General features: G+C 48.5%; 1 protein-coding gene across 1 annotated transcript; it reads left to right on the forward strand.

Moving 5' to 3' along the window:
• The first annotated feature begins 51 nt into the window (after positions 1-51).
• TRAPPC1 (trafficking protein particle complex subunit 1) lies at positions 52-22,785 on the forward strand. Its single transcript, XM_082256030.1, has 5 exons — positions 52-117; positions 5,627-5,725; positions 8,814-8,884; positions 11,033-11,171; positions 22,085-22,785. Exons 2-5 carry the CDS (start codon positions 5,627-5,629, stop codon positions 22,211-22,213), a joined length of 438 nt encoding a protein of 145 aa, XP_082112156.1. The 5' UTR covers positions 52-117; the 3' UTR covers positions 22,214-22,785.
• Positions 22,786-27,654: the final 4,869 nt, after the last annotated feature.

The following is a 27,654-nucleotide window of genomic DNA, read 5'->3' on the forward strand; positions in this document are numbered from 1 at the left end:
GCACACCCGTCGCCATCTTTACTGCTGGCGATTCCCTGATCGTTAGCAGGAAGTGGATAGAGTCACGTGGGAGGGTGGGCGTGTCTTGTTCCCGGAAGAGCTGAGAGAGGCTGGAGGGTGAGCTGGCTGTCAGGGTGATCAGTAGAATATGAATGTTGATGTTTTTTAGTTGTCTGCTCCATGTTATGTCACTGCTGTCTTCTCTCCTCACCCCCCTCCTGTGTCCCATTGCATGTCTTCCCACTCATGTTCCATGTGTTGTCTTATTATGTCCGCTGTGTGTTTAAAGCAACCCAAAAAGGGAAACCTTGCCTGTTCACCCCCCTCCCCCGCCACATTTGGCACTTTTTGTGGTGTGGGAGCAAATATCTTTTAAAACCAGCCCCCCCCCACTTCCAGGTAAGATTGCCGCACAACGATCGCAGTGATCTGCGAAACGTTGCGCCCCCCCGGGAGACACACAGGTCCCAGAACACAACGGGACCATTCAGAAAGCGCGACACGCATGCGTTGTTGGAAATGGGCTGTAAAGTCGCAAGGCTTCACTTCCTGTTTCCCTTAGTGAAGATGGCGGTGTTCTGTCAGATCTCCATACCCCATCAGAAATCTACACCTCCATCATTTCCGGTTGCGGATCAGCTGTGGCTTCGTCATGCACCAGCTGTAGCCGCGTCACAAGGCCTGCTGTGCATGCACGGAATAGGTAGGGAATTTAGACAACATCGCCACGGTGTCGGGCACACATCCTAGTGCACATGCGTGGCAACGGTTTCGGGTACACGTCCTAGTGCGCATGCGCGGCAACGGTTTCGGGCACACGTCCTAGTGCGCATGCGCGGCAACGGTTTCGGGCACACGTCCTAGTGCGCATGCACGGCAACGGTTTCGGCACACGTCCTAGTGCGCATGCGCGGCAGCGGTTTTGGGCACACATCCTAGTGCGCATGCCCGGCAACAGTTTCGGGCACACATCCTAGTGCGCATGCGCGGCAACGGTGTCGGGCACACGTCCTGGTGCACATGCGCGGCAACGGGTCGGGCAGCGGGCAGGGAGATCTCGTATAACAAACAGCCATCTGATCTCCATGCCCCACACTGCACCGACCCGACAATGGGACACAGCCATAAATGGACTGTGGGAGTGCGCGTGGGGGTAGGAAATTAATATATAAATATAACAGAGGGTGTGCACATGGGGGAAAGGAATGTGTGTGTGTATATATATATATTAGGGCTGCAACTAACGATTAATTTGTCTGTTGACTAATCTATCGATTATTTTTACGATTAGTCGACTAATCTAACGATTATTTTTATTTATTTTTTGCTTAATTGAGTGTTTTTTGATTAGCTAATTAATCCAGTAATTAATACAGACCCCTCAGTAAGCCCTCCCACCTAGTACAGACCCCTCAGTAAGCCCCCTCCCAGTACAGACCCCTCAGTAAGCCCTCCCACCTAGTACAGACCATTACAAGCCGCCACAGTACAGTACAAGCCGGTGTAGCGCCGCACATGTGACATCTCTAAGTACCTGGGTGATCGGGGAGGATGGCGAATGTGTTGCGGCAGAAGCTGTGGCGGAGTACGGGGGTGCTGGAGACGGTCAACGCTCACCTCTTGTCTCCGACATCGGTGTGGACGGAGCCCGGGAGGGGGGGGGGGGGATTCCACCCGGCCGGCAATGCTTCAAGCGGCGCTGCGGCTGGCCAGGGGGCGTGTGACGTCACGCGTTGACACGTCAACGCCTTTCACGCACGTCGACGATTTTTTGTAGTCGGCGCGTCATGGCAGCCCTAATATATATTTATGACTGTGTGCCATTGTCGGGTCGGTGCAGTGTGGGGCATGGAGATCAGATGGCTCTTTGTTATACGAGATCTCACTGCCTGACCCATTGCCTCGCATGCGCACTAGGAAGTGTGCCCGACACCGTTAGAAATGTTGTCTAAATTCCCTGCCTATTCCGCGCATGCGCAGTAGGACTTGTGACGCGGCTACAGCTGATGCATGACGAAGCCACAGCTGACTGGAAATGACGGAGGTGTGGATTTCTGATGGGGTAGGGTATTCTGTCAGAACACCGGCGCCTGCACCCAGAGCCGATGGACGGATCTGCTCAGGGGGTGCCGACATCGCGGGATACCTGGACAGGTAAGTGTCCTTATATTGACCACTTTAGGACCGGAAGATTTTGCTGCTCAATGACCAGGCCACTTTTTTCAACTTGGCACTGCGTGCCGTTAACTGACAATTGCGCGGTCGTGCGACGCTGTACCCAAATGAAATTTATGTCCTTTTTTCCTATAAATAGAGCTTTCTTTTGGTGGTATTTGATCACCTGTGCGATTTTTATTTTTTGAAAAAAAGAGCGACAATTTTACCTAAGAATTGGTAAACTGCAATATCATAAATGTTTGCTTTTGGATTTAATACAGATTTAATGAATGAGCCCACTGGTGCAGTGTAGTGAGGATCAATGAAAGAAGAGATTCAGCTAACCTTATGTATCTGCTGGTGCTACACTTTCCTTTTGAAAACCATGGGAAACCGTGGCAACCGCTGAGACAAGGCATGAGAAATCATAGGAACCAACAACACAGGACATGGCAAATGGGAAAACCATGGTGACCAGTGAGATGATGACAGAAAGAGATAAATGGCTGCACACCACAAAGGAGCTTGAATGAAGCCAATTCTGGTTTATTGACACATGTCCACGTAGAAGGTACAAAAAGGAAAATGTACTCCTTTGCTGTGCAGCCATTTATCTCTTTTTGTCTGCAGTGCTACGGTGGGGAGCCTGGGCCAGGCACCTGTGTTGGATTGCTGGTACAGATTCATCTGAGTGGTGTATACACCTTTCTGACCAGTGAGATAAGACATGGGGAACTGTGGTCACCAGTGAAATGAGATATGGAAAATCATGGTGACCAGTGAGATGAGATATGGGAAACCATGGTCACTGGTTAGATTAGACATGGGGAACCATGGTGACCAGTGAGACTAGACATGTGAAACCATGGTGACTGGTGAGGCAAGACATGGGAAATTATGGTGACCGGTGAGACAAGACATGGGTAACCATGGTCACTGGTGAGACAAGACATGGGAAACCATGGTCACTGGTGAGACAAGACATGGGAAACCATGGTCACTGGTGAGACAAGACATGGGAAACCATGGTCACTGGTGAGACAAGACATGGGAAACCATGGTCACTGGTGAGACAAGACATGGGAAACCATGGTCACTGGTGAGACAAGACATGGGAAACCATGGTCACTGGTGAGACAAGACATGGGAAACCATGGTCACTGGTGAGACAAGACATGGGAAACCATGGTCACTGGTGAGACAAGACATGGGAAACCATGGTCACTGGTGAGACAAGACATGGGAAACCATGGTCACTGGTGAGACAAGACATGGGAAACCATGGTCACTGGTGAGACAAGACATGGGAAACCATGGTCACTGGTGAGACAAGACATGGGAAACCATGGTCACTGGTGAGACGAGACATGGGAAACCATGGTCACTGGTGAGACGAGACATGGGAAACCATGGTCACTGGTGAGACGAGACATGGGAAACCATGGTCACTGGTGAGACGAGACATGGGAAACCATGGTCACTGGTGAGACGAGACATGGGAAACCATGGTCACTGGTGAGACGAGACATGGGAAACCATGGTCACTGGTGAGACGAGACATGGGAAACCATGGTCACTGGTGAGACGAGACATGGGAAACCATGGTCACTGGTGAGACGAGACATGGGAAACCATGGTCACTGGTGAGACGAGACATGGGAAACCATGGTCACTGGTGAGACAAGACATGGGAAACCATGGTCACTGGTGAGACAAGACATGGGAAACCATGGTCACTGGTGAGACAAGACATGGGAAACCATGGTCACTGGTGAGACGAGACATGGGAAACCATGGTCACTGGTGAGACGAGACATGGGAAACCATGGTCACTGGTGAGACGAGACATGGGAAACCATGGTCACTGGTGAGACGAGACATGGGAAACCATGGTCACTGGTGAGACGAGACATGGGAAACCATGGTCACTGGTGAGACGAGACATGGGAAACCATGGTCACTGGTGAGACGAGACATGGGAAACCATGGTCACTGGTGAGACGAGACATGGGAAACCATGGTCACTGGTGAGACGAGACATGGGAAACCATGGTCACTGGTGAGACGAGACATGGGAAACCATGGTCACTGGTGAGACGAGACATGGGAAACCATGGTCACTGGTGAGACGAGACATGGGAAACCATGGTCACTGGTGAGACGAGACATGGGAAACCATGGTCACTGGTGAGACGAGACATGGGAAACCATGGTCACTGGTGAGACAAGACATGGGAAACCATGGTCACTGGTGAGGTGAGACATGGGAAACCATGGTGACCGGTGAGACTAAACATGGAAAACCATGGTGACCGGTGAGACAAGATATGAGAAATCATAGGTTCCGACAACACAGGACATGGCAAATTGGAAACTATTGTGACCAGTGAAATGAGATATGGGGAACCATGTTGACTCATGGGATGAAACATAGGAAACCATGGTCACCAGTAAAATGAGATATGGGGAACCATGGTCACCAGTGAAATGAGATATAGGAAACCATGGTAACCAGTGAAATGAGATATGGTGACCAGTGAGATGAGGCATTGGAAACCATGGTGACTGGTGAGATGAGACATGGCAAACCATGTTGACTCATGAGATGAAACCTAGGAAATCCTGGTCACCAGTGAAATGAGATATAGGGAACCATGGTGACCAGTGAAATGAGATACGGGGAACCATGGTGACCAGTGAGATGAGATATGGGAAACCATGGTGACCAGTGAGATGAGATATGGGAAACCATGGTGACCAGTGAGATGAGGCATTGCAAACCATGGTGACCGGTGAGATGAGACATGGGGAAACCATGGTGACCGGTTAGATGAGACATGGGGAAACAATGGTGACCGGTGAGATGAGACATGGGGGAACAATGGTGACCGGTGAGATGAGACATGGGGGAACCATGGTGACCGGTGAGATGAGACATGGGGAAACATGGTGACCGGTGAGATGAGACATGGGGAAACCATGGTGACCAGTGAGATGAGACATGGGGAAACCATGGTGACCAGTGAGATGAGACATGGGGAAACCATGGTAGTAGCTGGTGGGAGGAACTACTGTACGTAACAGGATGAAGAGGTTTTCAGCTCATCTGACCAGTCAAATACTTGCATTCTCCAGGGAATGGCATTGTGAGACCTTTTGAAGTGAATGTATTTGCCAACATTTGAAAATAAAAGTCCCATCAAAGCACAAACAATACAGGCCATGGTCAATTATCCGTACCAGCCAGAAATCCCTCCCTGTGTGCCCCTCTGAAACTAATTTCACCCCATAGTATGGCTGCCTGCACAGTTCTGTCTGATAGGAGGAAACTCCGAGGTTCTATTACTCCTCGCGGGATGGAGCAGTGAGTGTTACACAGCATGATGCCGTAGCATTACTACATTGTTTTTGTTTTATTTGTTAACTGAGGTTTCTTCACCTTTTCCTTCTGATTCCTCTTCCCGGCCAGATGACTATTCACAACCTGTACATATTCGACCGGAACGGCATCTGTCTACACTACGGCGAGTGGAACCGCCGCAAACAGGCCGGAATATCCAAAGATGAGGTAGAGCCATAGAGATTTGCAGTTTTCTTTTTTTTTTTGTTGTTGTTGTCTTACTCTGATTCCACCCTCTGTCTCTCTTCCCTCTTTTATCACTTTGTCCCTCCTCTCGCTCTCTGTGTCTCCTCCCTCTCCTATAAATCTCCATCTCTTCTTAGGATCTCCATCTCTGCTCTTCTTCTGCTCTGTCCCTTTTTTCTCTCCAATCACTCTCTGCCTTCTCTGCCTCCCTATCAATCTCTGTCTCTCCAATCACTCTCTGCCTTCTCTGCCTCCCTATCAATCTCTGTCTCTCCTTTTGCTCTCTGCCTTCTCTCCCTCCCTATCAATCTCTGTCTCTCCAATCACTCTCTTCCTTCTCCCCCTCCCTATCAATCTCTGTCTCTCCTTTCGCTCTCTGCCTTCTCTCCCTCCCTATCAATCTCTGTCTCTCCTTTCACTCTCTGTTATTGCACTCTGTGTCTTACTGTCCATCCTATCCTATCACTTTGTTTCTCCTCCCTCTCCCATCAATCTCTACCCCTTTTCTGGCTCTCATTTCTTTCTTCTACTTTCTGTCTCTGCTCCCTCTCTTATCAATTTCTGTCTCTGCTCTCGCACTCTGTCTCTTTTTTCTTCTATCATTCTTTGTCTTTCCTGTCCCTCCTTTCTCACATTGTCTCTTCTCCCTCTGCTATCAATCTCTGCCTCACCTTTCACTCTGCTCTCACTCTCTGTCTTTCTCCCACCCTTTGTTTCTTGTCCCTCTCCTATCACTTTTTCCTTCCTCTTGCTCTCTGTTTCTCCTCCACTTTCTGTCTCTCCTCTGCTCTCGTTCTCTGTCACTCCTTCTAGTCTCTGTCTCGCCTTCCCTCCTCCCGCTCATTGTCTGCTCTCCCTCTCCTATCAATCTCTGTCTCTGCTCTTGCTCTCTATCTCTTTTCTCTTCTATCAATCTGTCTCTCCTCTCTCTTCTCCCTCTCCTATCAATCTCTCTGCTTTCACTCTCTGCTCTTACTCTGTCTCTTCTCTCATTCTCTGTCCCTCCTTCTGATCTGTGTTTCTCCTCCCCTCCTCCTGCTCTCTGTCTGTTCTCCCTCTCTTATCAATCTCTGTCTCTGCTCTTGCTTCTTTCTCTCACTGCCTCTTCTTCTTCTATCAATCTCTCTGCTCTCGCTCTCTGTCTCTACTCGCGCTCTCTGTCTCTACTCGCGCTCTCTGTCTCTACTCGCGCTCTCTGTCTCTACTGGCGCTCTCTGTCTCTACTCGCGCTCTCTGTCTCTACTCGCGCTCTCTGTCTCTACTCGCGCTCTCTGTCTCTACTCGCGCTCTCTGTCTCTACTCGCGCTCTCTGTCTCTACTCGCGCTCTCTGTCTCTACTCGCGCTCTCTGTCTCTACTCTCGCTCTCTGTCTCTACTCTCGCTCTCTGTCTCTACTCTCGCTCTCTGTCTCTACTCTCGCTCTCTGTCTCTACTCTCGCTCTCTGTCTCTACTCTCGCTCTCTGTCTCTACTCGCGCTCTCTGTCTCTACTCTCGCTCTCTGTCTCTTTCCCTCCTGGTCTCTGTCTCTCCTCCCCCTCCCCTTTGTCTGTTTTTCCTCTTGTATCAAGCTCTGTCTCTGCGCTCAGTCTCTATATCTTTTCTGTTTTATAGCTCTCTGTCTATGCTCAATCTATCAATCGCTCTGCTTTCACTTTCTGCTCTCGTTCTCTGCCTCTGCTCTAGTTCTCTGTATCTTTTCTCTTCTATCGCTCTGTCTCTTCTCACTCTCCTTGCTTTCACTTTCTGCTCTCATTCCCTGTCTCTGCTCTCATTCCCTGTCTCTGCTCCCCTCTCCCTCTCTTATCAATCTCTGCTCTCACTCTCTATCTCTTTTCTAGCACTCTGTCTCTCCTCTCCCTTCTCCCTCTCGCTGTCTCTCCTTTCTCGCTGTCTCCTCTCCCTCTCCTATCAATCTCTCTGCTTTCACTTTCTGTCTCTGATCTCACTCTCTGTCCCTTTTCCTGTCCCTCCTTCCTGTCTTTGTCTCTCCTCCCCTCTTCCTGGTCTCTGTCTGTTCTCCCTCTCTTATCAATCTCTGTCTCTGCTCTCGCTCCTTCCTCTTGCTGCCTCTTCTCATTCTTCTATCAATCTCTCTGCTCTCGCTCTCTGTCTCTGCTATCTGTCCCTCTTTCTGGTCTCTGTCTCTCCTCCCCCTACCCCTCCCTCTCTTTTTCTGTTCTCCCTCTCCTATCAAGCACTGTCTTTGCTTTCACTCTATGTATCTTTTCTCTTCTATTTCTTTCTGCCTCTCCGCTCCCTCCTCCCTCTCTCAGTCTCTTCTCAATCTCCTATCAATCTGTCTGCTATCACTCTCTCCCCTCGCTCTCTATCTCTGTTCTTGCTCTCTGTCTCTGCTCTTGTTCTCTGTCCCGCCTTCTGTTCTCTGTCTCTCCTCTCCTCCTCCTGCTTTCTGTTGGTTCTCCCTCTCTTATCAATCTGTCTCTGCTCTCGCTCCTCCCTCTCGCTGTCTCTTCTTTCTCTCCTATCAATCTCTCTGCTTTCATTCTCTGTCTCTGCTCTATAACTCTGTCTCTATCTTCATCTTCTCTTTGTCTCTGCTTTTGCTCTCTGTCTCTGCTCCCGCTCTTAGTCTGGCTTTTCCTCTTGCTCTTTTGTCTCTGCTCCCACACTCTATCATTGCTCCAACACTCTTGTCTCCTTCTTGCCACTTTTCTAGCTCTTTGTCTTTGTCTGTGTACCCACTTTTTTTTTCTCTTGCTGTCTCTTCTTTCTCTTGACTTTTTTTTCTTTGCTCCCACACTCTATCTCTGCTCTCATGCTCTGTGGCTTCTTAGCTCTTTTTTCCCACTCTGCGTCTCCTCTTTTTAATGCTCGCTCTCCCTACTCCCTCTCCTATTGCTCTCTGTCTCCTATCGCTCTCTGTCTCTCTCTCTGTTTCTGTCTCTTCTTCTTCTTTTGCTCTCTCTTTGTCTTTCACTTTCCCTTTTTTTTTTTTTGTATTCTTTCTTATTCTGTACATTTTCTCTCTGTCTTTCATTCTGCTCATTTATTTAACCCTCATCTCTGCACTGACATCTCTCCTAATATCTTTTCTTTTCTTCCTCCTAGGAGTACAAGCTGATGTACGGCATGCTGTTTTCTATACGCTCGTTTGTCAGTAAAATGAGCCCGGTGGACATGTATCCTCTAGTAAGATCTTTCTTGTAGATATATCTGTTTAATACTCAGTCGGTCAGACAGTTCTGGACTGACATTCTAGAAAGCCTCCAGATGGTGTTCCGTGGACATCCTGCGATTGTTGCACACTGTTGTCTACTTGTGTGTGCGGTAACAGTGGAAAAACATTAATAAAGAATAACTCTTCTTATAAAGAACAGTTATCCTTTTTGCTGAGCTCCTCCTGATCAAAAGAAACTCGCCTCTCTCTGTCCCAGATGCTTATTTGTCTATCCTACAGCCGCGGTGTTCTATCATATTGCCGCTACCCATCAGAACACTTTCTGCGCATGCGCTATGTGTTCCATGACGGGTAGCGGTAATCTGATAGAACACCCATGTGGACATCTTACCACACCCAGCTACGTCTTGAATTTCAGAGTAATTTTAGCAATAAAGTGAGCGGATATAAATAAATATTTTGACATCTGTGATGCTGTTTTGATGTTACATTTGGAAAGAAGCTGGACGCCAGCAATAGGAAGATGGCGGAGGCCATATTGGTACACCCAGCACTGCTCAGTGCTAAACCTTTAGGCTTTCAAAATTAAACATCCAAAAGCTTTTTCTTTCTTCCCTCATCAACTTGCTGATAAAATGTTTAACCACATCCCGCCCTGCCTATAGCAGAATGACAGCTAGGCTGGGATTTCATTATCCTGACTGGACGTCATATGCCATCCAGCAGGATAAGCCGCTAGTGCAGTGTGTTGCTCCAAAGCATCACATCTCTGCTCTCGGTAAAGAGCCTATGGCGTAGGCTCTTTACCACATGATCAGCTGTGTCCAATCACAGCTGATCACTGCGTTACTAGGAAGTGGCAGTTATCAGCATTCCTATATTTGCGCTGACAGGGCCACGCTGACAGTGGCTCTCCTGATGGGTGAGATATGCATTGATAATCCATGCAGCCCCCATCAGCGGTGCCCACCTGTTATGCCATTCAGTACCCATCAGTAATGCCTGTCAGTGCCTCCTCATCAGTGCTGCCCATCATTGCTGCATATTAGTGCCTCTTCATCAGTACCCATCAGTGCGGCCTCATCAGTGCCCGTTAGTGCAGCCTCATCAGTGCCCGTTAGTGCAGCCTCATCAGTGGCCGTTAGTGCAGCCTCATCAGTGCCCGTTAGTGCAGCCTCATCAGTGCCCGTTAGTGCAGCCTCATCAGTGCCCGTTAGTGCAGCCTCATCAGTGCCCGTTAGTGCAGCCTCATCAGTGCCCGTTAGTGCAGCCTCATCAGTGCCCGTTGGTGCAGCCTCATCAGTGGCCGTTGGTGCAGCCTCATCAGTGGCCGTTGGTGCAGCCTCATCAGTGGCCGTTGGTGCAGCCTCATCAGTGGCCGTTGGTGCAGCCTCATCAGTGCCCGTTAGTGCAGCCTCATCAGTGCCCGTTAGTGCAGCCTCATCAGTGCCCGTCGGTGCAGCCTCATCAGTGCCCGTCAGTGCAGCCTCATCAGTGCCCGTCAGTCCAGCCTCATCAGTGCCCATAAGCGAAGGAGAAAACTTACCTATTTACAAAATTTTATAACAGAAATGAAGAAAGTTTTTTTTTTTTTTTTCAAAATTTTCAATCTTTTTTCATTTATTTAAGAAAAAAAAAAACAGTGGTGATCAAATACCACCAAAAGAAAGCTCTATTTGTGTGAAAAAAAATGTAATTTGGGCACAATTGTCATTCAAAGTGCGACCGCGCTGAAAGCTGAAAAGTGGCCTGGGCAGGAAGGGGGTCAAAGTGCCTGGTATTGATGTGGTTAAATAAAACCTTTCAGTTTTCATCACATACCTTATTTTAGACCACGTGATATGGCCTGGGCTGGAGGGGGGTAAAAGTGGCCAGTAGGCAAGTGGTTGAATTGTAGACGTAATGAGCATTTCAGAGTCATTCCAGAAAGGATACAATACATTGGGGGGGATTTACTAAAACCGGAGAGAGCAAAATCTGGTGCAGCTGTGCATGGGAGCCAATCAGCTTGTTCAATTAAGCTTTGACAATAACAACATGGATGCTGATTGGTTTCTATGCAGAGCTGCACCAGATTTTGCAGTCTCCAGGTTTAGTAAATCTCCCCCATAGACTTGAAGCATGATCTTCCTTAACCGCCTGTCTGCAGGAAAGACGGCTTCCTCTCCTTCCAGACCAGCAAGTACAAGCTGCACTACTACGAGACGCCGAGCGGTCTGAAGATTGTGATGAACACCGATCTGAGTGTAGCCAACGCACGGGATGTCCTGCACCAGATATACAGCACGGTGAGAGCACTTCAACTACTAAGGGGGAGAAAGAATACAGAAACACATCTGGAAGGGGTTAATAGACAGAAACATTGCCTGGATGTGTTATACTGCCGCCTACAGGAGGAATGGACACTAGCAAACAAGCTTGTAGGACAACCCAAGATGACCAAGAAGGGGGTTCGGCCTCTTCTATTGTCAGATTCAGGTGGCTCCTGACCTGCAGGCAGTTTCGGGATTCGTTTTTTTTTTTTTTTTTGGGCCAGATGGCGAATATTTGCTGTAGTTCACCCTTAAGGCTACGTTCACATGTAGGCATTTTGGGGTGTTTTTCAGCTCTAAGGCTTCGTTCACATATAGGCGTTTTGGGGCGTTTTTGGGGAGTTTTTCTGCTCTAGGATCAGCTCAAAAAACGCCCAACAAAAAAAAATCCTATTAATTTCAATGGCCCCTGTTCACATCTGAGCGCTTTGACGTTTTAAGCAAAACGCCCAACGCTCAAAAAAGTACATGAGCTTCTTTTTGGGCAGATTACAGGCGTTTTTATTTTTTTCCATTGGTTACTAGTCAACCTAAAAACGCCTGCACAAAAACGCCTGTAAAAACGCCCATAAAAACGCCTGTAAATAGCAACGCCAAGATGTGAACGTAGCCTAAGGATCAGCTCAAAAAACCCCCAACAAGACAAATCCTATTCATTTCAATGGCCCCTGTTCACATCTGAGTGTTCTGACGCCTTGAGCAAAACGCCCGACGCCCAAAAAAGTACATGAGCTGTTTGATGCTGGTAAGGCCTCATGCACACTGGACGTTATAAAAAATGGCAGTAGCTTTGTAGTTTTTCAGCGTTTTTTGGCGTTTTTAGCTAAAAAATCACCTCTCTGCTATTTTAGTGACTCCCACTTTCCCACAATGCAATGCTTGCCAGCATTGCACCCATGCAATGAGATTTGGGTGCGGGGAAAAAAGGGTCCTATAACGTTTTGGTACAAATGTGGACCTTTTTTCCCCGCATCAAAAATGCATCGCATGGGTGTGAACTGTGAACCCCCCATGTGATGCGATTCTGTAAAGCTCACTGCATTTTGCAATTTGTTTTGGGGTGTCATTAATGGAACATAGGGGGGGGGGGAGAGTGGTGCCAATCTCCCCCTTGTCCTCCCTTTGTCTATTTACACAGAGCTGCTTCATACTCTGAGCTGGCTTGTGACTTTCTCTGTGTACCCCCTGCGATTTGGCACCAGCATCACCTGTCCCTGAACTATAATCACACTGTAACATTGACCTCCATTCAGAACTAATTTTTAAATTTACATTTTTATTTTTATAATTATTTTTGTTTTATTTTCATTTTTACTCTTGTTTTTTTCCCCCTCCCACCCTACAGGCGAGTCATCCCCTTAGCGCTCATACTCCCCCCCCCCCCCTTTTTTCAAGGAACTTTAAGCCCCCGTTCACATTGGGCAGATTTGACATGTGATTTGACATGTCAAATCGCATGCCAAATCCGAGCCTATTGCCGGCAACGTCACTGTCCGAATTGGTGCAACCCTGATTTTGCGGCGCGGCTCCAATTCCCAAAAGTAGTTTCTGCACTATTTATGGCGACTTCAGAGCGATTTCAACAGACATGTGCATGAACCCGTACCCCCCCCCCCCCCCCCCCCCGAAGTCGCACTGACATTTGAGTTTGATATTGTGCGCATTCAGCTGAATGATTTTAAACCCACCCTCAGTGTAAAGCGGGGCCGTTGCCACCGATAGGCACCTAATTGACATGAGATTCGACATGACAAATCGCATGCCAAATCGCCACCAAGTCAACAGATACCCCGAAACAGATTGCAAAATGTAGTGCACTTGCCAGAATTGCATCGCATGGGTAATCACACCAATGCAATGCGATTAGGGGTTGGGAAAAAAAAAGGGTCCTACAGCATTTTGGTGCGAATGTGATGCTATTTGAGCTATACAAAATATATAGCTCAAATCGCAACGCACAGACATCACATGTGATGTGTACAGGAATGCGGTGCGTTTTTGGTGCAAATCACATGAGGTGTTCAGCATGCACCCAGTGTGACCCCAGGCTGTGTTCCATCAACGACACCTCCAAACAGAACCCAGGCTTAAAAAAAAAAGCAATGGAATCAAAAAACGTCAAAAAAACCCTGCTAACTGGCGTTTTTTTAAGTTTTTTTGGCGTTTATCAGCGTTTATTGAAGTTGGAGCGTTTTTACAGCTAAAAAACGCCACTCAAAACCCGCTAGTTTTCAGGTTTTTTTAGGCCTCATGCACACAGGACGTTTTTACAGCGGCTGTGTTTGGCGTCAGATGTTTTTTTCTGCAGCCAATAAACCCCTCAGCATCTTATCCTATGTCTCCATGTTCTCCTATGTCTCCATGTTCTCCTATGTCTCCGTGTTCTCCTATGTCTCTGTGTTATCCTATGTCTCCTTGTTCTCCTATGTCTCCGTGTTCTCCCGTGTCTCCATGTTCTCCCGTGTCTCCGTGTTCTCCCGTGTCTCCGTGTTCTCCCGTGTCTCCGTGTTCTCCCGTGTCTCCGTGTTCTCCCGTGTCTCCGTGTTCTCCTATGTCTCCATGTTATCCTTTGTCTCCGTGTTCTCCTATGTCTCCGTGTTCTCCTGTGTCTCCGTGTTCTCCTGTGTCTCCGTGTTCTCCCGTGTCTCCGTGTTCTCCCGTGTCTCCGTGTTCTCCCGTGTCTCCGTGTTCTCCTATGTCTCCATGTTATCCTATGTCTCCGTGTTCTCCTGTGTCTCCGTGTTCTCCTGTGTCTCCGTGTTCTCCTGTGTCTCCGTGTTCTCCTGTGTCTCCGTGTTCTCCCGTGTCTCCGTGTTCTCCCGTGTCTCCGTGTTCTCCCGTGTCTCCGTGTTCTCCTATGTCTCCGTGTTCTCCTATGTCTCCGTGTTCTCCTGTGTCTCCGTGTTCTCCTGTGTCTCCGTGTTCTCCTGTGTCTCCGTGTTCTCCTGTGTCTCCGTGTTCTCCCGTGTCTCCGTGTTCTCCCGTGTCTCCGTGTTCTCCCGTGTCTCCGTGTTCTCCTATGTCTCCGTGTTCTCCTATGTCTCCATGCACACACAGGCTGTTATCAGCAGTTTTTGTCAGGGGTGTTTTCTGGCTGTAAAAAAAAAAACAAAAACGAGTGGGTTTTAGGAGGCGTTTTTCAGCTGTAAAAACGCTCTAACGTCAATAAACGCCAAAAATCGCTGCTCACTGCGTTTTTTGATGTTTTTTATTCCATTGATTTTTTTAAGCCTGGAGGTGTCATTGATGGAACACAGCCTGGGGTCACACTGGTACATGCTGAACACCTCATGTGATTTGCACCAAAAACGCAGCGCATTCCTGTACATATCACATGTGAGGTCTGTGCGATGCGATATGAGCCATATATTTTGCACCAGAAATGTTGTAGGACCCTTTTTTCCTCCACACCTAATCGCATTGCATGGGTGTGAATGTGAACAATGTGGCAAGGGCACTGCATTTTGCAATCTGTTTTGGGGTATCGTTCATGGAATATGAAGCTCTGTTGACTTGGTGCCAGTTTGTCATGTCGAATCGCATGAAAAATCTGAGCCTATTGCTGGCACACTGAGGGCGGGGTTTAAAATCATTCAGCTGAACGCACACAATTTTAAATTCGCATGTCAGTGCGTCTTCGGGGGTGATTTGACAGACATCTGTACGGGTTCATGCACAGATGTCTATTGAAGTCGCCAAAAGTAGTGCAGAAACTACTTTTGGGAATAGTTGCGGCGTCGCAAAGTCAGGGTTGCACCAATTCGGACAGTGACGTTGCCGGCAATAGGCTCTGATTTGGCATGCAATTTGACATGGCAAATCGCATGTCAAATCCGCCCGATGTGAACGGGGGCTTAATGTTCCATGAACGACACCCCGAAACAGGTTGCAAAATGCAGTGAGCCTGACAGAATCGCACCACATAGGTGTTCACACACATGCGATGCAATTTTGATGTGGGGAAAAAAAAGGGTCCACATTTGCATCAAAATGGTGCTTCTCCGCACCTAAATCTTATCACATGGGTGCAATTCTGGCAAGCATTGCATTGTGGGAAAGTGGGAGTTACTAAAATAGCAGAGAGGTGATTTTTAGCTAAAAACACCCAAAAACGCTAACTCTCAAAAACGCCAATGCAAAAAAGCTAAAAAAAAACGCTGAAAAGCTCACTACAAAGCTACTGGCTTTTCCTAACGTCCCGTGGGTGAGGCCTTAAGGATGAGAAGGAAAATAGGACTTTGAACTCCATATAAATTCCTTCCCTTGCAGTGAACAGAGCACACTGTGTGTACAGATATCAAGCAAGGTAGCGTGGCCGAGCGGTCTAAGGCGCTGGATTTAGGCTCCAGTCTCTCTGGAGGCGTGGGTTCGAATCCCACCGCTGCCATGTACATTTTTGTGGTAGAACAGTGACTTTACTGGTCAGCATTTCTGCCTTCTAGCACTGGGATCATTGGATCAAACCATGACACTATTTGTATGGAGTTTGCATGTTCTCCCTATGCTAGAGCGGGCTTCTTCTGTGATCTGTCAAAGTCACATTACTACTGTTCCTCCAATCGCGGAGCGCTAGCTCTCTGTTAAACAGAACTCACTGTTCTGAATGGGCGGTAAATTGTGGGGCGCGGTTTATGTACCCCAGCATAATATAGTAAAGAGCGGATAGCAATGTCCACCCTCTCTGTTATAAATAAAATATCCCACCTGGTCTTTTAGTCACCTGTCTCTGATCCAGTTAGATTTTTAGCTATGAGGCCTCCCTGGCTTCAAACTGCCAAATGTCAACATTTTATTGGCATAGACCTGTATGTGCCTACAATGCACCAGACCCCCCGTGTGCCTACGATGCACCAGACCCCCCGTGTGCCTACGATGCACCAGACCCCCCGTGTGCCTAGGCTGCACCAGAGCCCCCCCGTGTGCCTAGGCTGCACCTGTGCCCCCCCCGTGTGCCTACACTGCACCTGTGCCACCCTGTGTGCCTACACTGCACCTGTGCCACCCTGTGTGCCTACAGTGCACCTGTGCCACCCTGTGTGCCTACGCTGCTCCAGACCCCCCGTGTGCCTAGGCTGCACCAGAGCCCCCCGTGTGCCTACAATGCACCTGTGCCCCCCCGTGTGCCTACACTGCACCTGTGCCACCCTGTGTGCCTACAGTGCACCTGTGCCCCCCTGTGTGCCTACGCTGCTCCAGACCCCCCGTGTGCCTAGGCTGCACCAGACCCCCCTGTGTGCCTACGGTGCACCAGGGCCCCCCATGTGTGCCCACGGTGCACCAGACCCCCTGTGTGCCTACGGTGCACCAGAGCCCCTGTGTGCCTACGGTGCACCAGAGCCCCTGTGTGCCTACGGTGCACCAGAGCCCCCCCTGTGTGCCTACGGTGCACCAAAGCCCCCCCTGTGTGCCTACGGTGCACCAGACCCCCTGTGTGCCTACGGTGCACCAGGGCCCCCCATGTGTGCCTACGGTGCACCAGAGCCCACCCATGTGTGCCTACGGTGCACCAGAGCCCACCCATGTGTGCCTACGGTGCACCAGAGCCCCCCCCCGTGTGTGCCTACGGTGCCCCAGAGCCCCCCCTCTGTGTGCCTACGGTGCCCCAGAGCCCCCCCTCTGTGTGCCTACGGTGCCCCAGAGCCCACCCATGTGTGCCTACGGTGCACCAGAGCCCCCCCATGTGTGCCTACGGTGCACCAGAGCCCACCCATGTGTGCCTACGGTGCATCAGACCCCCTGTGTGCCTAGGCTGCACCAGAGCCCACCCATGTGTGCCTACGGTGCACCAAAGCCCCCCCTCTGTGTGCCTACAGTGCCCCAGAGCCCCCCCATGTGTGCCTACGGTGCCCCAGAGCCCCCCTCTGTGTGCCTACGGTGCCCCAGAGCCCCCCCTCTGTGTGCCTACGGTGCCCCAGAGCCCACCCATGTGTGCCTACGGTGCCCCAGAGCCCACCCATGTGTGCCTACGGTGCACCAGAGCCCCCCCATGTGTGCCTACGGTGCACCAGAGCCCCCCCATGTGTGCCTACGGTGCACCAAAGCCCCCCCCTCTGTGTGCCTACGGTGCATCAGACCCCCTGTGTGCCTAGGCTGCACCAGAGCCCACCCATGTGTGCCTACAGCGCACTAGGCCCTCTGTGTTTGTACACTGCACAGGCCTTCTGTTGCATCATATAGGTGTAAGGTGGCGCTGTGGCTTAGTTGGTTAAAGCGCCTGTCTAGTAAACAGGAGATCCTGAGTTCGAATCTCAGCAGTGCCTTCAATTTTAAATTGTATTAGAACTGCATTGTTTTATTGTCTCTTATCTTGCATATGTGTGAATATCATCTGCCCAATGTTATTATTGTAATCAATGAATGTTAAAGTGACCCTGTTCCTTCTCTAAAACTTATCTTATACCTGAAGCACATTCCAATGTACTTTTTATCAAATGCCATGTGTAAAAAAAAACAACAGCCTAAGGGCATAAAATAGGTAAAAAAAAGGTTTCAGTCACAAGAATACAAGCTGACCAATGTAAGAACACCCTGCCAATGTAAATAGCTATTTTAAATCCTGTAATGGTCACAGTCTGCCTTATTTAGAAGAGCTTCTTTTTTTCAGGACACAACAAAAGCCACCGCAGTACTTTCTGTTATTTCAATCATCTTGTAAATTTTACAGACCGGTTAAAGTCTTGTTTTTTTTTTCTTTGTCTTATATGCTTGTGCATTCAGGCTGTGCAAGGTCTTATGCACATTTAACGTTTAGCCTATATGTGGCCAATCCCAGTGGTTTTTTTATGCCGCAGAGGCCAAGCTACGATGTCCAGCAACCTAATCAATGAGAGGCTGAAAGCTGCTGCGGCTGGACACTGTACCGAGTGGTCTTAACATTTATTTTCTCAGTATAAAATGCCCTGAGGGCAGGACATCTGTGTTCTGGGCATTTGTCCCTGGGTGCATATTAGTACTGCTCAGTCCAGTACCCAGCACCGTCCAGCCGCATTTTTGTAGACCATTACGTTCGCTTGCACGAAAACCCTAATATCTCAGGCACAGGGGCTAAATGCCTGAAGCTTTGGGCCTCATTCACATGAGGGTTCTCATGTGTACATCTGGGCATAGGTGTTCTGTGCATCCGCATGCAGGCAGTCTCCTTCGTGTTTGCATGGGCACAGCTGCTGGTCCAAGGTTGATAGCTGTGTGGGTGCATTTCCTTGAATGCATAATGTCTGCGCTCAGGGACACGCACCCGCACCTACACAGCTGTCCAATTGGGTTATCAGCTGTGTCTGTGCAGCCACTGCATGCCAATAGACAGAAATGGGACTGCCTGCATGTGGATTCACTGAACAATTGTTCATTCTGTGCGGAGAAACATGGCCCTTTCAATGTATACATGCGCCTGTGTGAATGAGACCTAAAAAGTAAAGAATATTTTTTTTTAAATATTACTTTTATATGTTGGTGCTCTCACACAAATCGCAGCAGTCGGCACTCCAGCCGTTCATCACCCCTGCACAGTGCCCCAATTAACAATGCCTGCACTCCCTGAGCAGACAAAAAAGAGAATAACGGCCGCACACCACAAAAGGGCTTGAATGAAGCAAATTCTCGTTTGACACATGTCCAGGCACAAGGTACAAAAAGAAAAATGTAGACTCGTTTCACACAGACGCAGCATCTTGTAGTGAACAAGCACGCTGCGTCCGTGTGAAATGCGTCTACATTTTCCTTTTTATACCCTGTTGCTGGACATGTGTCAGTAAATGAGAATTTGTTTCATTCATGCCCTTTTGTGGTGTGCGGCCGCTCTTCTCATTTTGTCTGCATTGTTACGGTGGCGAGCCGGGGCCAGGCACCGACATTGGATTGCTGGTACAGATTCAACTTCGCAGTGTATACACTTTTTTCTTGCACTCCCTGTGCAGCGTTGGTCATTGAAGCACTGTGCGGGGACGGCTAGAGATTTGTATTATGGCGCTCTGTGTAAGACCATTGGTAGAGGTCTCTTGCATGCTGCACCCACAGGACAGCGTATTATAATCGTAAACCACTAACTTTTATTAAAAGATATTCCTTAGTTGTTAACCCCTTCCCATTACCGCCTCCCAGCCCTTTATGAAGTTTTAGTTGCCGGGAAGCAGAGGCGGCATTCCGATTGTGTGACTGCTGCGATGAGCAGTCACGGCAATCATTTGATCGGTAAGCTCCCGATCACAAGTGTGCATCAGGAGCTTTCCGGAACCTGACTGTTATTGTGCCGGGAGAGCGCACCAAGCACAGTATGTGTTTACATAGGGCCTGTCTGTGTTATAGCCCACCTGCTGAGGGGCCGCATATATATATATGGATATATATATCCATATATACATACACACGGTGGGAATTGGTTAAGGAGAAACAGGAGGGTGCTTCTAAGTGCAGCAGATTTATTCATTTCTTAGTAAATAATTGAAAATTAGCCACTCATATGAAGTTTGAATAAAAGCACATATCAAGCTAAAAGCCGCCATTCACGAGGACCCGGGTCATCAAAAGCAGATGGACACAATACCACCAGTGTTAGCAGATGCACAAGCTCAAAACCAGAGAACATATAATCTCAGGAGTTGGTTGTAAGGGAACCGCGACCCTCACTGTGTTTGTGGGTTTCCGTCAGTATACCGCTTCCTCCAGTCTTGAACATAGATATCAGATATTACAGCCGCCTTACATACAAAGCTAGCCGACAACTTAGCTTGTATAGAACTGGAACCTTTATTGAAGAAACACCAAATATATACCTCACAGGAGGACATCCCCCTCCTGATTGGATTACCCCCCCCCCCTCCCCCCCCCAGGTCAGGTGCCTGATTATTACATTATCCTATGCAGATGAACAGATGAAATTGTGTACAGAAATATAATTAACCTGAACTAACTACTTAGCCATCTGGACAGAAACAATATGTGAATGGGAATTCAAACCCAGACAATGTTATCATTAACATTGTAAATAACTCAGCACTGGAACAAGGCTTAAACAAGACACATTATCCTAAGTATAAACACATCCCCACAGTAGACAATTGGTGAGTAAATTAGCACAATTAACAATTTGTGGAAGACAGGGGGTTGAACTGATGAGATTAGCATCTGCTATGAGTCTGACTGTCTTGGGGAGACATGGACTTGAATCCAAAGTAACATTACTCCAAGGGCCCCTCATATAGTGTCTGTCTTTCATCCCCAGTGACGGTGACTACCGTCACATATCTTCCCCACCAAAGGTAGAATAACCAGGTACCAGACCTCCAATCGGTGCCTGAGTTAGTCGGGGAACAAGTCCCCAAAGAGTCAATCCATCCTGGCAGCCTCCTCGACAAAGTTCCACATAGTTTGTAAGTTTGTCCCGGCAAGGCGCATGGAGCTCTCATAGCCGATCAGTCTGTGGAAGTCTGGTTTGGGCAGACCAGACTGGACTTCTTGGTCATCCTGTGCCCCTAATATGCACAGGGTGACTTAGACATAAGAGGGGCCTAGGGAGCCTAGAGAGGGATTTCCCAACCTCTCTAAGGTAAGCTGTGTTGTATGGGGCCCCCAACCAAAGTGAGTCCGGTCACACCTGTCTGACAGCATGGGAATGTGGCCAAGGACATCTAACGCCGGAGAGCATGGAGCCACATGATAATATTATCTACCGCAGACAGGTCCCGCCTGGCCCAGGCACCCTCATGCTCCATACTACTTTATCCCTCTTTAAATTGAACTCCCTGAATTTCTTTCTTTCCCATACTCCCAGTTTTGGATAGACAAAGGTGTTAAATACCTCAATCCCTTGTACACTGCCCAGGGATTTAAATCTTTCTGGCAGCTCCGGGGAGAATTCGGGCTCCCCTCTTCATCCTGGTTCTACTAACTGCAGGTCAGACATGCCATGCAGGCTCAATTTGCCTCTCTTCGGACTCCTCTGGGTATGTCTGCCTTGGAAAAATTACTTAGGGACCCTGGCACTACTAAACTGATTTCCCAATACTACTCCTTTCTGATGACAGATTCCAATCCTAGATTTGCGAAGGCACAGGCACGCTGGATGGATTTGGGCATTGACCTCGGTGAGGATGACTGGACTGAGTTTTCTGCTACCTATCCTAAGTCTGTTATGGCCTCCACTGATCGCCTGATTCAGCTCAAGGTGTTTCATCACAGTCATTTCACCCCTAGTCGACTGCATGGGTTGGGCTTGCGTCCCACCCCTAACTGTTTCCGGGGTTGCGGGATGCCAGCCGATTTTATACACTGTTTCTGGTCCTGTCCATTAGTTTCTAAATTTTGGTCTGATGTTGACTCTTTCATATCCACAGCTCTTGGTATCCCTAACATCCTTCATCCGAAAAATTGCTTATTGGGCGTGTTTGGGGACCTGTCGGTTTCCGGATACGTTAAACGACTGCTCCGTAACCTGTATTTTTATGCTGAGAAGGCGATACTTCTGAGTTGGAAGGGGTCCGCCGGGCCCACTGTTGCCACTTGGCTTCAACTGATCAATGGATGTCTTCCTCTCTATAAACTTACTTTTGAACTAAGTGATCGCCCACATTTATTTGAAAAAATATGGCATGGCTGGATTTCCAGTCCTCTTACTTTACCTCCTCCGAGTTTAGAGAAACAGGTTTCTCTGCTAATCTTCACTAGAGTGATAGTGATATCTCCTATGCTGTGTATGTTTGTTGTACTTTACCTAGGATTGGGGAGCTCCAGCACTAATGACTGTGTTGTTTAGTCACCTTTGATACTGTTTTTTTGCTCTTTTGTATTGTTTTTGTTGTTTGCTGTATGTATTTGTTTGCAAACTTAATTAAAATATCTTTAAAAAAAAGAAATTCAGAAATAATGTCTTCACTTTCTCTTTGTTTTTGTCATAGATTTACGTGGAATACGTGGTGAAAAATTCCCTGTGTTCTCTCAACGAGCCCATCCAAAGTGAACTTTTCAAGAGCAAACTAGACATGTTCATCCGCAGTCTGCCCTACTTCTCTGCTCGTGCTGGTTAGGGATGACCGTCAGTTTCCTTCTACCCAGTCACTTTCTCCGACATTTAGGGTCTGATCTGCAGCACGTGGGTCTGTCAGAAAACCTCATGCATGTCAGCTCTTTAAGAACTACAGCTCCCAGCGTGCCACATTGGGCTTTTCAGGAGCTGTCATTCCTCATCTGTCGATGGATTTGAAGGGTTCCTGCCTGTTTCCTCCATTATACTGAATACTTTCTGTATGTCTGTTCCTAATTCACATTTTACAAGACTCCTTCCAACTATTACATCCAAGGGAGGATCAGGATGTAAGGAACTGAGCACATTTACACCTAGAGATTCCTCTAAACACCTTAAGCACTCTGCAAAAGTACCATTGGCCCCCTAAATTCCTGAGCACCCTAATTGGGCAGCTTCAAAACTTCCCAGTAGTGTAGAAGGTTGCTGCGCACCCACCTGCCTGCCCTGCCTCCCCATTGGTCAATATGAACAGCCTTACTGACCAATAGGAAGGCACAGCAGGCAGGAAGTCAGCCTTTGAAACTATCATGAAGTATCAAAGATGGCAACCTGGTGGTTTTGCAGTGTGCTGAAGGTAAGCGCATTTTAGACGTGTGCTTAATGATTTTTTTTCTCTTGTTCATGGTGATACATCTACTTTAAAGTGGGATATGAAAAAAATATGTTTGCAGTCGGGCTTCCCCAGCACTGCAAGGCTTAAATGTATTATTTTTTTGCTTCGGGTACCAGTAAATAGCAGCTTTACTTCCCTTATCCCTTGCTCCTGCTATGCCGCGTTCCCGAAGCCTCACCTCTTCCGTTCTTGGTCAGTTGCCCTCTGACATCATCACGTATAATGCAGGACCAGAAGACCTGCTTTGTAAGTGAGGTTGTCAAGGGCCGTCCCCGACTTGGAGCTTCAGAGGGAAGAGGAGAGTGCCACCATGGAGCTTCAGAGGGAAGAGGAGAGTGCCACCATGGAGCTTCAGAGGGAAGAGGAGAGTGCCACCAGGGAGCTTCAGAGGGAAGAGGAGAGTGCCACCAGGGAGCTTCAGAGGGAAGAGGAGAGTGCCACCAGGGAGCTTCAGAGGGAAGAGGAGAGTGCCACCAGGGAGCTTCAGAGGGAAGAGGAGAGTGCCACCAGGGAGCTTCAGAGGGAAGAGGAGAGTGCCACCAGGGAGGAGAGAAATAAGGTAAGTAAAAGTGCATTTTACTGGTACCCTATGCATAATCAGTGATTTAACCATTGCAGTGCAGGGGCAACCTCCTGCAAGGATATTTGTTTTATATATATATATATATATATATTGCTGGAGATCAGCTTTAATATTCTAAGGTAGGTCAGATAATTCATCCACTTTAAGAAAGATTATTTGCTTTTCTTCAGCTATGACTGCCCGGGGGTCTTGAAACCTCTGCCATACTCCATTGCAGATGTTCAGTGATTTCTTGTGGCTGAGGGCCGTGTACTTAGTGGCCCTGTGAACTGTTTACAGCATGATGTTCCCCAGCAGAGCCTTTTAATACATTCTGATTGTATTGATATCAGATGTTGCTGTTTACTTCTTGACTGAAGATAAAGGGGCCATATGGGTGGAACTGCATACAATATATACATATTTCTATGCCCTCTGTTGTCATTTTATAGAGTCAGCAAAATGATTACATGGAACGGAGGTGGCAGAGCTATGTACAGTATATGGAAGTGTTTGTCTAATTTTGCACATCTTAATAAATGTATATAAATGAAATGTTTATGTACTCCTTTGGACATATGTGATAGACATGACTTTCTCCCTCCTCCTGCAGGGTGATACAGACAGAAGGGGGCTATGAGTCTGTCCTCCTCCTGCAGGGCGATACAGACAGAAGGGGGGCTATGAGTCTGTCCTCCTCCTGCAGGATGATGCAGACAGAAGGGGGCTATGAGTCTGTCCTCCTCCTGCAGGGTGATACAGACAGAAGGGGGCTATGAGTCTGTCCTCCTCCTGCAGGGTGATACAGACAGAAGGGGGCTATGAGTCTGTCCTCCTCCTGCAGGGTGATACAGACAGAAGGTGGCATTGAGTTTGTCCTCCTCCTGCAGGGTGATACAGACAGAAGGTGGCATTGAGTTTGTCCTCCTCCTGCAGGGTGATACAGACAGGAGGGAGCTATGAGTCTGTCCTCCTCCTGCAGGGTGATACAGACAGAAGGGGGCTATGAGTCTGTCCTCCTCCTGCAGGGTGATACAGACAGAAGGTGGCATTGAGTTTGTCCTCCTCCTGCAGGGTGATACAGACAGAAGGGAGCTATGAGTCTGTCCTCCTCCTGCAGGGTGATACAGACAGGAGGGAGCTATGAGTCTGTCCTCCTCCTGCAGGGTGATACAGACAGAAGGGGGCTATGAGTCTGTCCTCCTCCTGCAGGGTGATACAGACAGAAGGGGGCTATGAGTCTGTCCTCCTCCTGCAGGGTGATACAGACAGAAGGGAGCTATGAGTCTGTCCTCCTCCGGCAGGGTGATACAGACAGAAGGGAGCTATGAGTCTGTCCTCCTCCGGCAGGGTGATACAGACAGAAGGGGGCTATGAGTCTGTCCTCCTCCTGCAGGCCGATACAGACAGAAGGGGGCTATGAGTCTGTCCTCCTCCGGCAGGGTGATACAGACAGAAGGGAGCTATGAGTCTGTCCTCCTCCTGCAGGCCGATACAGACAGAAGGGGGCTATGAGTCTGTCCTCCTCCTGCAGGGTGATACAGACAGAAGGGAGCTATGAGTCTGTCCTCCTCCTGCAGGGTGATACAGACAGAAGGGGGCTATGAGTCTGTCCTCCTCCTGCAGGGTGATACAGACAGAAGGGGGCTATGAGTCTGTCCTCCTCCGGCAGGGTGATACAGACAGAAGGGAGCTATGAGTCTGTCCTCCTCCTGCAGGCCGATACAGACAGAAGGGGGCTATGAGTCTGTCCTCCTCCTGCAGGGTGATACAGACAGAAGGGAGCTATGAGTCTGTCCTCCTCCTGCAGGGTGATACAGACAGAAGGGGGCTATGAGTCTGTCCTTCTCCTGCAGGGTGATACAAGAATGTGAAATGTAGGGTAAAGAATATTCTGCCCTTTTGGCTAGATTCTTTTTGGTTTAGAAAAGTATACAGAGAATTTACCAGTAGCCACAAGATGGCGCTCTGTGCCTTTCATTTATTTTACAGCAAACAAAGCCATAGGGGAGCAATAATCTGCAGAGAAATATGTTTTTTTTACGGCACGTTGAAAGAATTATCAGATCTCAGACTGACAGCAGAGGATTTATATGGTTTATTGAGAGAAGGCAAGGACTAGCAGGAGTGCACAGAATCATCAATAAATTATGGAAACCAATCCAGCAAACCAGCAGATACATAGAAACAAGAATAAAACAACTCAATTTTATGTAGACAAACTCATGTTTCTAAAGAACAGCTTTTATCTGATCATATTTTATAAGGGAAGTTCAGAGATACGTGCTCAGGAAAGCAGAAATGTGGGTTTCTTCTGCTGACCGACCAGTTTTTGCACATGCTGTCAATCAATCGGATCTCCAGAGAGAGGGGGCACAGAGTGCTATGGGGGGACCCAGGGCCATCTTTATTATTGATTGGACCCTGGGCAAACATTTTTTTGGGCCCTGCCAAATTCACTTGTCAACTATTTGCAGGCAGTGCAGGCTCAAGGGGCAGCTGCTTTGGGCCCCACAACAATGACTGGGCCCAGGGCAGCTTCCCCCTTTGCCCTGTGTTAAAGATGGCCCTGGGGGGACCCAGTATCTACAATTTGGATTTCTTTTAATGCTGCAGATTGTCTGCTTGGAGCTGAACTCCAGGAATGGATTTTTATCGCATAGTTGCATGAGCTAGCTTGGATCGATGTAAGTACGCATGTGCCATATCTGAGGGACCTACATTAATTGCAGCTGTTTTCCAGGTCCCGTGCCGAGTGGCAGCACTTCTTTATGGTACCCCCTGGGGGTCACCAGCTCAGGATTAGCGCCATTTACGGAATGGCTTGCATTTTTCTAGATGCCAAAGCATTCTCTGATTGGGTGAGGTGGAGATCCACCTCTTCTAATCACAGAACACTTTACATTCAACGAGCAATCTTCAAGATGTTATCTAAATGAATATGTGAAAAGTAATTTACGCAGTCCTATCCAACAAGTGTTACTGCCAAGCAAAAATCGGTAGCACCCTCCTAAATAGGTGCTAGGAAAAAGCATTGTTATGCTCCTTCTGCTTATCAGGGGAGCCTAAAATGTTAGTTTTGCCTGTTACATGTGTCCAGGTGTGAGTCACTTGGTCTGAGGGAGTGTCCCCACTGTATCCAATAGGGGAGCCTGTTGGACAGTAGAGGAAACCCAGCCAGTGACACAGTCTTTTGTGACAGTTCCAGTGGGAAGGCACAACCGCACTGCATCCTGGGATTGCTCATAAAAGCCAAGGGCACATGTGACAGGGCGTCTTTGGGGGGAAGCAGAGTCCCAGGAGGAGGGTGACGGCTGTCTCTCCTCCTGCAGTCAGAGAAAGGTGGTCACAGGCAGTTGGCCTGGTGACAGGCCCAGTGGGAAGGCACAACCGCAGTGCTTCCTGGGATTGCTCATAAAAGCCAAGGGCACATGTGACAGGGCGTCTTTGGCGGGAAGCAGAGTCCCAGGAGGAGGGTGATGGCTGTCTCTCCTCCTGCAGTCAGGAAGGTGGTCACAGGCAGTTGGCCTGGTGAACCAGGTGTGGAACTGAGCCTGAAGGATCCTGGAAAGCCGACGGTGGAGCTGCAGGCAGAGTCACCTGGGAAAAATAGTGTCTGTGAATACCAGGAGGCTTGCCAAAGGGTCTGCCCAGGAAGGGGGCCACACCAGTGACGTCAGCGGTTAGAAAGTCAACTCACACAGTATGCAACATTAAAGGGGGTGCCAAGTAGAACCCTGAAGCGTAAGGGTAAAGGGGGTGCCAAGCGGAGAATGAAGAGTAATTCGCTATACAGTTCTCTTATCAGATACTTAATCTCAGTGGCAAGGTGAAGCAGCGACCTTGCTGCACTCAACATAGTTAGAAGTCCTGAAATTGTGCATAGTTCATCTAGTTGGAGTATCCCACTCATCCCTTCTCCTATCCAAGTTGTAAAATAAAAACAACAAAACCAAATCCCCTGGACTGTTTCCTGACTGAGCCAAACACTTCAAGTACTCTGAAATACTAAGTTGTTGCTATGGGTAACCCAGGGGAATCCACATCCCGCAACTCCCACGGGAGTAGTGCTACAAATATATCAACCAATGAGTTGCCTGTCAAACACTGTAAGAGCGATTCCACAGGAAGGCCTACTGAGGAAGTTTGGTCTCCAGATGTAACGTGTATAGGGGTGGAGCCTGGTGGGTAACGTCATCCGGCAGCCATATTGGAATATTACTGTGTGGTGTGATCGGCAGGCAATTGAAGTGTAGCCATCTAATAT

Source organism: Pelophylax lessonae (genome assembly GCF_965119305.1).
Source record: "Pelophylax lessonae genome assembly, chromosome: 4".
In the NCBI taxonomy this organism is placed as follows: Eukaryota; Metazoa; Chordata; class Amphibia; order Anura; family Ranidae; genus Pelophylax; species Pelophylax lessonae.